The following is a 12,379-nucleotide window of genomic DNA, read 5'->3' as shown; positions in this document are numbered from 1 at the left end:
ATGCAAAAGAATGAACCTGGACCGCTTTCTCACACCATACAGAAAAATAAACTCAAAATGGAGTAAGGTCTTAAATGTGAGATCTGAAACCATAAAAAGCCTACACTAAGAGAGCATAGGCAGTGATTTCTTTGACATTGGCTATGGCAACATTTTGCTACATATGTCTCCTAAGGCAAAGGAAACAAAAGCAAAAATAAACTATTGAGACTACATGAAAATAAAAAGCTTTTGCACAGCAAAGGAAACAATCCAGAAAACTGAAGGACAACCTACCAAATGGGAGAAGATATCTGCAAATGGCATAGCTGATAAACAGTATCTAGAATATATAAAGAACTAATACAACTCAACACCCAAATAAACCAAATAATCCAATTAAAAATGGGCCAAAGACATGAACAGACATTTCTCCAAAGAAGACATACAGATGGTCAGTAAACACATGGAAAGATATTCAACATCACTCATCGTCAGCGAAATGCAACTTAAAACCACAATGAGATATCCCCTCATACCTATCAGAATTGCTAAAATCAAGAACATAAGAAACAACAGGTGTTCGCAAGGATGCAGAGAATGGGGAAAGTTCGTGCACTGTTGGTGGGAATGCAAGCTGGTGTGGCCACTGTGGAAAACAGTATGGAGATCCTCAAAAAATTAAAAAGAGAATTACCATATGTTCTAGTAACTCCACTACTAGTATTTACCCAAAGAATACAAGAACACTAATTTGAAAAGATATGTGCACCCCAGTGTTTACTGCAGCATTATTTACAATAGACTTGGGCCTACAAGATGTCTATCATTGTTGCCAGCCATAGAAAAGCCATCAAAATGTTGGGTCTGCCATTAAATCACATTTTCAACATGTGGGACAAGAAGAACATCCTCTAATTTGGAAATAGTTTGAAGATGAGAATACAGGGAAACACTACAGTAAAATAATTTATATGCTGTTTCTCTAAAACTGTTCGAAGATCTTTGAAGAAGCACATGGACTGTACAAAAGGATTCATTGCACCTGAACTATTTGTATTGTGTGTAGGTTATGACAAAAACTCATACAGTGGGGGGAAATGATATTTAGGGGAAGAAAGACTGCCTCAAAACACGAAGATATGTTACCTAAAGGGGCAGCCAAATGAAACCACCAGGAAAACTGTAATTTATTTGAAATCCACCTTCAGATTACCTCCGTGCTTTATAAACATTTTCCCTGAGAAAGAAGTTTAACATATGGTGACAGGGAGTTTCAGAGCGTCTAAAAACAATGGACATTTCAGACATGCAGCGCCTACATGATGAATTTAAAGATGCAGATGGCCTGAATGCCAGAAAGCTAATCTGCTAAAAACAAGCTTGGATATTTTTAGAGAGGTGGAAAGTAATTCCTTACAAGTCCAAAAACCTGCTGCGGCCAGTAAGTAAAATCATATTCCATACTCAGGTTTGTCTGTTGATGGGGTCTCTAACTTGATGTCATTGCACTGGACCGCCACCAGGGGCCAGTGTAAAAGTGGATTCGGTAAGAGGAGACGGCAAGTCAGGTCTCTGAATGTGCTCAGTGTTAACACTACATAAAGGAGGAACATCCTAAAGGTACAGGCCATTCAGAGAAGTATTATCAGAAAAGGAAACACAAAGTGCAAAAAGATCCTACTTTATCATGGGACATAAACCTGTTCTTGTTCATTTTTATTAAATATAGGAAGTATCTGTTAGCTCGATTATATTTACATTCAGCTTTTAAAATCTTATTATGTGTCTTAAAAATGCACAATATGGCTTATAAAATTAAAATATCCACTAAAGGGGCGCCTGGGTGGCTCAGTGGGTTAAAGCCTCTGCCTTCAGCTCAGGTCATGATCCCAGGGTCCTGGGATCAAGCCCCACATCGGGCTCTCTGCTCAGCAGGAAGCCTGCTTCCTCCTTTCTCTGACTGCCTCTCTGCCTACTTGTAATCTCTGTCAAATAAATAAATAAAATCTTTAAAAAAAAAAAATAAAATATCCACTAAAGAATTAAAATCTGTATCAGAGGAGAGAAACAAAAATCTTGTTCTATTATTCTCACATACTGCTTAATGTGTTCTATAAATTACTGCTAAATGCCACTGTTAACTGGTCCTATTGTTTTGCTTAAATAATAGTGTTTATGTAACAGAAAAGCAAATAATACCTATTTTCAATACCTAGTTTATATTTTAATGTTAAAATAATACGTGTGACATATAGCTACCTGTTACATATTACACTACTTTTTTGGTCTGTCATGGCTGTGTCCTTGGCGGGCTGTCTAAACAGTCACCTGACTGTACATGTATATATCCTTCATAGATCTAACATATGTATTTTCAGTTCTGAATTTTTTGACAGTTATTGGATAGGCATTTGTACTGTTTGCTATTCTCTTGAAACAGTTTAATTAAAAAGCTTCTAGGGGAAATACGTACTAATAAACTTCATGTCTGAGTAAAACAATGGCAGATTAATTGAAGATAAACTCAGTTAAACTAGCCATTAAATGTATGAATGAGGCAACTGTCAAGAAGTAAAAGTACTAAATTTCATTAATCTTTTTAAAAAATCTCCATTCAGATATTTTATGGCTTATTCTCTTTTTAGTGAAAATACCGGGACGAGCTCCTGCTTGGTTTCTAAAAAGATATTTGAGGTAGGAGAACTAGATTTCTTCTACCCAGCTACCTTATTCCTTTTCCTCTGGCTTCTATGATTTTGATTTTGAATTAAAGCAACAGGTAAAAGTAGCTTTTTTATAACAATTGTTAATTGATGTCTCTTTATATTCTCCATCATATCTGTAGGCCGATGTTAATACATAGCAGTACTTTTCTGATACCATTTGAAGGATATTGAGATTTCAGTATTCCCGAACTATCCCCCGTGGATGCCTTAAAATCTACAATTAGACATTTATTTCTATGCATTTGTCATGGCATTATCTGAGTTTCTCTTTTTTCAAAAAAATATACATGTTGCTGGTGTAAGATAATTACTTAGCACTTTGGGATGGATGACTATCCCATCACGACCTATAAGAGCGATTGGAGCGTCAGTCACGTAGGGCTAATCCTAGTACCTGGAAACTGGAGGAAGTATAGAAAGTGAATTCAGGAATAACATAGATAAACTTGGTAGTTTCTCTAAACCAGTAATTATTATATCACTAGCTCCCTTGGCAAGTTTTCCTGTTCTAGGAATAATGACATGAGCAACCATCAGAACCATGGAATAGTAAGTATCCGAAGGTAGACTGAATGTGTCCAACAGAGGAAACATAGTATGTGCTTTCTTCCTCCCATGGCTCTTCTAAGAACTTGGTTTCTACTCAATATAACGGGTTCTGTGGAAATATGTAGACCCTCCTGCCCCCAAAACCTACAAAATAGGTAAGAAGCCATCTTCGGGCATGCCTGTACTTCGCTCTAGAACTGAACAAACTAATACAATGTTTTAAAAAATCTATCTATAGAAAGATATCAAATGATACAGGAAAATAAGAGAAAGTAGAAAAAGTATTGGAGTTACAAGCTGTCAATTCTGGACCCTTCCCTCCCTCTTATTAGCTGCATGATGTTGAGCAAGTAAGCTTAACCAGTCTGATTCCTTAGCACTCCCTCTCTGATGTAAGATGGGGATAATACTGGCCATCCTGCCTAGACCATAGGACTGGTAATACAATATCTGTAAGTCTCCTTTACATACTGCGAGGTGTAATATACAAATATAACATGGCACTACATTACTCTTGATTAGATAGATCACCGGTGACACTGAAATCAGAGTACGCAATTTCTTTCAGCTCCCAAAATAGGATTCAGAGGCTCAGCAAAGACCAACAAAGACAGTTGTTAGAAACTGGTGAGAAGACAATCCACGAAATAATTCAGCCCAAGAGCACTAATTTGTATGGAAACTGTTTCAAAGTAAAATCCTTCAAGTGTCCTATGAGCACGCAAACTCCCAGCTGGGCTGAGAAGACAAGGATACCAGCAGAAGGTGGTTTGTTTGTTTGTTTAGGATTTTAATAAAGACAAAGGTTACTTTCACTGTATCATCATTAATAAATCCTATGAAATTTGGAACTGTTTATAATCAGAAAGGACTATTAGCCATTTTATTCCTGATTCTGAAAAGTGCTTGCCTTATTTAACTTCTATATAAGTTTGATACAGAAAAAAAATTTTAATATAGCTTTGGAAAAAATCTATTTAATTGCCTTATTCCCAATACCTCATCATTGCTGCCTTTTCCATACCATAGTATAAAAAAGGAATGAACTAATACACATGATATGAATGAATCTCAAAATCATTGTGCTGAGTACAAGAAGTCAGACTTATGAAATGCTGTATAAATCTCATGTATAGGAAATGCAAACTAATTTATAGAGAAAAAAAAATAGATAAAGCTTTCCTGGAGGAAGATGGCATAGAGCAGGAGATGAAGAATGGACTAGAAAGGAACACAAGGAATCTCTTACGATGTTTTTTCCTAGATCCTGAATGTGATGATGGTTTCACAATTGTTTACAGCTGTTGAATTGCCAGTTTCAGTTTCCAGAGCAACTAAGTGAAGTGGAGTTCTCTTCTGCTGAGATGGTAAAGACTGAGGGCAGATGAGCAAATCGGCTTAGGCTTGTTTTTGAAATGCCTTTCAGACACTGAAGCAGAGGTACTGAGTTAGCAGTTGGGTATGAGTCTGGAGTTCAAGAAAGAGGTCTGGGCTGGATACACATATAGAAATTTTCAGATAAAGACCGCATTCTAGGGCGTGAACCTGGATGAGACTCTTAAGTGAGGACGGATATAGAAGAGGGTTACGGAGCAGATCCTTGGGTATTCCAGTACTGATGGATCAGAAGAAGAATAAGAACCAACAAAGATATATCTCTAACCTTCTTTTTACAAAGCATAACGTATTTCATGCTTTTATTCTAAGTGTATTCTACTTTTTCTTACGTTGTCTACACACCATCTTGGGCATTATAATTGTAAGTAATCTTGCCGTGTCCTTTAAAATGTCTACTAGTCTTCATTCAGGCTTTACTCAGGCTTTCTTTTTATCCTTCAGCTCTCTTCCTGAGTATATAGAATTTTTAAGAATTGTGTCAAAATACACATGAAATAAAATTACCATCTTAACTATTTTTAAGCCTAAAGTTCGGGTATTGTTAAGTACATTCACCTTGTCATGCACACAATCTCCAAAATTCTTTTCATCTTACTAACCTGAAACTCTGTACCCATTACACAACTCCCCATTCCTCTCTCCTCCCAGCTCCTGGCAACTATCCTACTTTGAATCTCTCTTTGACTATTTCTTACATAAGTAGAATCAAATATTTGGAAGACAAATACATTATTTGTCTTTTTGTGACCGGTCTGTTTCACTGAGCATAATGTCTTCAAGTTTCATCCGTGGTGTAGAAGGTGTCAGAATTTCCTTCCTTGTCAAGGGCTGAGTGGTACTCCATTGTACATATCGACCATGTGTTGTCTGTCCATGCATCCATCAGTAGGCACCTGGGTTCCTTCCACCTTTTTGGCTACTGTGAATTGAATAATGCTGCTTCTATGATCATATATAAATACCTCTCTGAGACTCTGCTTTCAACTCTTTATGGCATAGACCCGGATAGAATTGCTGGATCATATAGTAATCTATTTTCAATTTTTTGAGGAACCACCATACTTTTCTTCACAGTGACTGTACCATTTTCCATTCCCAGCAACAGTGCACCAGGGTTCTAATTTCCACAGATCCTTACCAACACTTGTTATTTTCTGGTTTTTTTTTTTATAGTAGTCTTACCTAATGCAAGGGGGAAGTAAACACTTTTTAATGTTATTATAATGATCACAATTAACAAAATAAACAATAATTCCTGCATATCCTGTAGTTAAGAAGGGATTTCCGGCATGCCCTTCTCATGGTCTTTCCCATATCTCCATCCTTCTGTTTCTCAAAATCAGAAGCTTTGCGGTCACCACTGATTCCTCTCTTCTCTCATCACACATTAATTCATTAGTAAAATCTCAAAATACAGGATTATATAACAGCAGGGTCCTGCTAAAACAAATCTCAGATGGTAACACTCCTCTGCTCAAAACCTTTCAGTAGCTCCCCATTTCACACTCAGTAAAGCCAGTCTTTACAATGGCCTGTATGGCCCCATGTGAACACTGTCCAAGCCACCTAGCCGAGCTGCTGTCTTAGCTCTTTCCCCATAATTCAGTCTACTTTAGCCACTTGTGCCATCTTTGTGATCAACAAACTAACATGCTCCTCGCTCAGGGCCTTTGCACCTACTATTTTTCTTGCCTAGAATGCTCTTTTACTCTGGTATCTGCTTGACTCACTCCCTAATTCCTCTGACATTCCTCAACTTCGCAGGGAGGTCTTCCCTGAACGCCTTGTAAAAAACAGAAGTCAACCCCTCCCCCAAGAATTCTTTATTTCCCTCCCCCACGTTATTTTATCCTGTAAACTTCAGCATTATCTGACATACTATATATATTACTTATTTGCTATTTTCTGACCTGTAATTACAATATAATGGATAAGAATTTTTAGACAGATCCTTGACACATAATGTTCAATAAGTAATTGTTGAGTTGATTTAGTTCATGTATCTGTGCGTGTATTTGTGGTTGTTCCCCAGATCTGCGTCGCAACTTTAAAAGCAAAATGAAAGAATGTACTTCTTTCCAGAGCAAGAAGACTGGCATAAATTGGACAGATGATGAAAAGAGAATCTACAGGGATAAAAGAATAGCTCAAACTCAAGAAATTCTGCAGTATTTGCTCCCTATCATGGAAAGCACTAAAAATGTACAAACCCCTCAGAAGAAACAAATACTCAACCCAAGAACCAGCTTCCAAATTCAGCATCAGTAAGTCGATACAATTTTGTCATTCTCAGATATTGACTACATTTTTATAAGGAAGCAAAGTTTAGTAATTCATTATCCTAAGAAACAAACATACGCTCTTAAAAATGGTGGCAGCTACGCCCCATTTGACAAAGGGACAAAAACCCAAAGCCATCAGAAAACAATGGATAGGTGACGGGAATAGGTTATCAGGTCTTATTTAATAATTTGCATGAAATTACTCATTAATTTGGATCTCTGAGTAAGTATACGTGCATGAAGTATGACAGTAGCCTGACTTCAGATTTCTCTGATGTGTTTAAGGCTTATAATCCTAGGGTGCAACCAGAATAAGAAATAATTACCTTGAATTACTTAAGCTTATTGACAGTCAGAGGAAAGCATAAAGAATAAGACCAGATTTCTTTTAAAGATAAAAAAAAAAAAATAGAACCATCACTAAGACTAAAAGGAAACACGTATACCTAAGAGACAACAGCAAGCTGAAAACATTAACAAATCTTAATGAGGTATCTTTGTACTAGACATGATTCTGTGTTTGCACACACACCATGTGTATTTTACACTCTGCACCTAAGGAAATTGAGGTGCAAAGAGTTTAAGTGATTTGTCCAAGGTCACACAGCCAACTGACAATCTGTTTTCAGAGTCTGTTTTATTCCCTTTAAAATACAAATGAAAAACAGAGGACCAATAAACTAAATAGTTACAGATGACCTACACATCAATGACAAAATTTTGAATATTTTAGTAGGAAAATGAGCAAAGGCTATGAACCAGAAATTCACAAAAGAAAAAAATTGGTCAATAAATATTTTAAATGTTTAATTTCACTTAAAGGAGTGCAAATTAAAGCAATAATGAAATACTATTCATTTGTGCCTCTCGACCGAAGAATTAACTCACTGATGGTTGGAATATGAATTCATACAGAGTTGTGTTTCTTTTGGTTTTGGGTGGGTTTTTTTTTGATGCAGAGTTTTGAAAGGCAATCCAACAGTGTAAACGAAAAATCCTCAATATTATATATTCATTTTGACTAAAAAAATTCCACTTTTAGAAATTAAACCTAGGGATAGGGCGCCTGGGTGGCTTAGTCTGTTAAGTTTCTGACTCTTGATTTTAGCTCAGTTCATGATCTCAGGGTTGTGAGATCGAGCCCCACATCAAGCTCTGTCCTGAGCATGGGAGCCTACTTAAGATTCACTCTCTCTCCTTCTCCCTCTGCCCCTCCCCCACCACTTTCTTTCTCTCAAAAAATGTGCTCGCTTCGGCAGCACGTACACTCAAAAAAAGGAAATTAAACTTCCAGAAGTGGGGGGTGGAAAACCTAGGTAAGAGTTTTCTGTAATGATGTTCACTTCTTTTTTTAAGATTTATTTATTTCAGAGAGAGAATGAGTGAGGGTGGGCGGGGAGAAAATCTGAAGATTCAGATGCTTAATCGACTGAGCCACCCAGGCACCTTGATGCTTTTAAACGATATTTCAGTATCGTTTAAAAGTGTCAAAGAAAAAGGAAACGAAATGAACCTAAATGTTCAACAACAGAAAAAGTGCTTATAGTATATCCATAGAATGAAGTATTATGTAGCTATGAAATATTGTAAGTACAGATTAATTAACATGTGATAATGTTCGCAATGCATAAGTGAATAAAAACTACAAATCAACTTTGTTATGGTTGCATTTACAGACTATGCAAGTCTATTTAAAGTGTGCCTATTATACACAAACACATACACACCTACAAAGATCTCTGGTAGCACATAGCCCCAACAATGGTTCTCTCTGGATGAAGCCCTGACAGAGGGTGATATTCCTCTTTATGCTCCCCCCTCAACTCTTTTTTTTTTTTAAAGATGTTATTTATTTATTTGACACAGAGAAAGAGATCACAAGTAGGCAGAGAGGCAGGCAGAGAGAGAGGAGGAAGCAGCCTCCCCTGCTGAGCAGAGAGCCCGATGCACGGCCTGATCCCAAGACCCTGAGATCATGACCTGAGCCTAAGGCAGAGGCTTAACCCACTGAGTTCCCAGGTGCCCCCCCAACTCTTGATTAATGCCTATTTCTTAATAGTATAACCAGCAAAGTCCATAAAATTATAAGGATAGGCAACTGGTGACAGTTTCTAATCAGAAGGGATAGCTATCATGCTGGGGAAGGGAGGGCCTAACAGAAATTGTGTCTAATATATCAGCTAATATGGGCGAGACAGATAGCACAAGCCCGGGCAAACAAGCGACCAGTCCCATTATGATAACACAAGCAGACTCAATAATCCAGAAACTAATAACAAAATATAATGGACCTAGGCAAAGATGACAGTTAAGACATAGCTTAATTTTTAATTCTTATATTCATGAGCGATCTCTTACACACTTTGAACCCAGAAGTGTACTCAGTGTGGATTGGCCTGAGTCTGGAAGGGTAGACAGCTAATAGATTGTATTAATTAAGAACGCTTTGGGTATAAATAACAGAAACCAATTTAAGCTACTTTAATCAGAAAGTACAAGGTCGGGTAGGAGGGAAGAAAATCTAAGACAATTCATGGCAATAAAGGGTAGAGAAAATTCAGTCAGGTCTCAGAAAAGGGCTGAAACTAGGGAACGGAAAGCCGCCTGAACTCTATCCATCTTCAGTTTCCGTTTGTCTCTTTCTGCAGAAAACTCTTCATACTTCACACCTGCACAAATTTGCAATCCCCAACACTTGCGCTTTCAAGACTCTCTCTTCCTCCCAATTCAAAGTTACAGGGAAAGAGAATCTGGTTGGCAACCATGCCAGTGGGTAGAGAACAGATAGTTACAAATGGCTGACGACCCTTGTGGGTCAAGAGGTAGTCCCCAGAAAAGGGCACCTTGTGCCTGGGGTAGGCCCTTCCCCAAAGTATCTACCATAGGTATACATGGAAACAAGAAAAAAAAAAAGGAAAATAGCAAGCAAGACCATTCTTTTTTTTTTTTTTAAGATTTTATTTATTTATTTGACAGACAGAGATCACAAGTAGAGAGAGATGGAGAAGCATGCTTCCTGCTGAGCAGAGAGCCTGATGCAGGACTTGATCCCAGGACCCTGGGATCATGACCTGAGCCGAAGGCAGAGATTTTAAATCACTGAGCCACCCAGGCGCCCAAGCAAGACCATTCTTTTTTTAAATATTTTATTTATTATTTGACAGACAGAGATCACAAGTAGGCAGAGAGGCAGGCAGAGAGAGAGAGAGGAGGAAGCAGGCTCCCCGCCAAGCAGAGAGCCCGATGTGGGGCTCAATCCCAGGACCCCGGGATCATGACCTGAGCCGAAGGCAGAGGCTTTAACCCACTGAGCCACCCAGGTGCCCCAAGCAAGACCATTCTTAACAGATTAATTCACTATAAACTTCAATACAATCAAGTGGATATTTTTTGCTCTTTGAACTTATTTCTTTATGACTTTATATATTTTGTCTGACTGGCTCGGCACACGTAATGTCACCCATAGGAAGTGATTACAGAGTAAAGTGAGACTAACCCCCAAAATGAGAAAATCATACTTTTGTCAAACCATTTTAGACATCTTTCCAAGTTTGGACTAGGGAGAGAATACTTAATGTACTTTAACAGCTGGCAGAATTATTATACTAAAGAATGTAACATTTGAACGTAATTATGGGGCTGGAACTTAAATTGTCTCTTCTGTTCTTAACCAAAATGAATAGAGTCTAGGTGGACGCTAATCAGTATCATATTAGCAAGAGGCCTTACATTTCTTCCTCCCTGTCAAACACTGTTCAGAAATCAGGTATTAAGGAATAAATCTCATATTCAGCATTCCTTCTATTAATGATAAAAATTCCTTTTTTTTTCCATGATAAAAATTCTTGAGAAAGACTATGCATATCAAAATGTGACTGGAGAGATTTTTCACTTTGAGGAAAAAGAAATGATGCACTTTCCATCTTTTGGATTCATACTGATCTTTTTACTGACTATAGAAAAAAAATGTGTAGCGTGTAACTGAGTATATTCTAATAGAGTAAACAAGTAGATTTTTAGAGAAAGTGGAATTTTAGAGAACATTTACTTTAACATTTAAATGTATAGGTTAGGCACTGAGGCCCAGAGTGGAAGTCGGGAAGCTTGGTCAGAGCAGGTATCTCAACAAACATACCCTCTTGGCATTCACAAGTACAGGATTGGAGTAGTTCCGAGAAGTCATGACCAGAAATTGAAGACCTAGATCATTCTCACAGAAACAATGGTAAAAATCCTAAGGGAAGATGAATTCACCACAAGATTTAAAAATAAGACTTAAACTGTGACAAATACCTAAAGACTACAAATACCTAGGGTACATGACAAGAGAAAAACTCATGTATTTCATTTCTTTCCTAGACTAAAGCCAGCAACTTACATAAATGTAAAGAGATACAGCACATCTTGGACACCACCCAGAAATCACCCTCTTATAAGCCAAAGGAATCTGACGGTCAGCTCTCTAGAGTGGCTCCAGTCTGTGTCCCAGAGATCACTTGAAAACCTGTCACCTCTCAAAGTGCCCAAGAAGAAGAAAAAACACTCTCGAATCAAGGCCACAAAGACTAAAGACGTAAAACCTGTCAGCAGCAAATGGGAGACTTATCCCTCAAGTCTCGAAAAGGACGCGGATATTAGCAAAGAAAAGAGTCTTCAAGCTGAAGAATGCAACGAGCAAAACTCTATGAAAATAGCTCCACATCCAACTAAAAATAAGGATGAGCAACCAAGCAAGAAGTATGGACAACCTGCCTTCTATTTGAAGCTCCAAAGAGACAAATAATTCAGCTTTATGCTACTCTGAAAACCTTGGATGAAAATACCGTATGCTTACTTAGTAAAAAGAAAAGGAAAAGAAAGAAAAAAGCCCTCCCCACCCTCATTCTCTCTCTCCCCCCCTTACAGATACATATGCATATCCCAACTACAAGGTTCAGATAACCCATCTTCATTAGTGGCAACATCTTCCAGAGATTTAAAAAGAAATCCAGAGAAATTACAGAAAATTTAAAATCACTTATTTATATTTAATTTTTGTCAGGATGGAAAAAAAATCTATGAACTTCTGAATTCTCCCAAAACAACGTGTGCATTAGAACACCAAAAAACTAAGAACTCAAGGACAGAATGACATCTACTATCAATGACTCTAACATCCCTAGTAGGCACCTTAATAAGTCAATCAACAAATATCTTTTCTTGAATTTCTTTTAGTGTGCTAGAAACCATCAATGGTATAAAAGACATTTCTCCCCACTAGATTACTGTATAATTGTACATGTAAAACACACAAGACTAACATAATTACAGAGTAAGATGGTACATAGGAAAGTGCTAAGTTGTACACATGTGACAGTTAAAGAAAATACTATGTATTAAAGGGTGTTAATTGCACAAAGCAAGTGTGTCACAAAATAGCACCGAAATGCATAGTTGATGGTT

At 37.5% G+C, this 12,379-nt stretch overlaps 1 protein-coding gene across 1 annotated transcript in view; it reads left to right on the top strand.

Annotated features, from left to right (window-relative positions):
* LOC111151947 (ATP/GTP binding protein like 3) overlaps positions 1 to 11,904 on the top strand; it is a 55,109-nt gene extending 43,205 nt beyond the window's left edge. The window contains exons 16-19 of the mRNA XM_022510189.1: positions 2,628 to 2,676; positions 3,826 to 4,022; positions 6,688 to 6,919; positions 11,297 to 11,904. Coding sequence (XP_022365897.1) covers positions 2,628 to 2,676; positions 3,826 to 4,022; positions 6,688 to 6,919; positions 11,297 to 11,720 — 902 coding nt within the window. The 3' untranslated portion in view covers positions 11,721 to 11,904. The remainder of the gene's footprint in view (positions 1 to 2,627; positions 2,677 to 3,825; positions 4,023 to 6,687; positions 6,920 to 11,296) is intronic.
* The last annotated feature ends 475 nt before the right edge of the window (positions 11,905 to 12,379 follow it).

This window comes from Enhydra lutris, unplaced genomic scaffold (assembly GCF_002288905.1).
Source record: "Enhydra lutris kenyoni isolate GAN:26980312 unplaced genomic scaffold, ASM228890v2 scaffoldscaffold27, whole genome shotgun sequence".
In the NCBI taxonomy this organism is placed as follows: Eukaryota; Metazoa; Chordata; class Mammalia; order Carnivora; family Mustelidae; genus Enhydra; species Enhydra lutris.
This window is presented reverse-complemented; position numbering and strand designations above follow the sequence as displayed.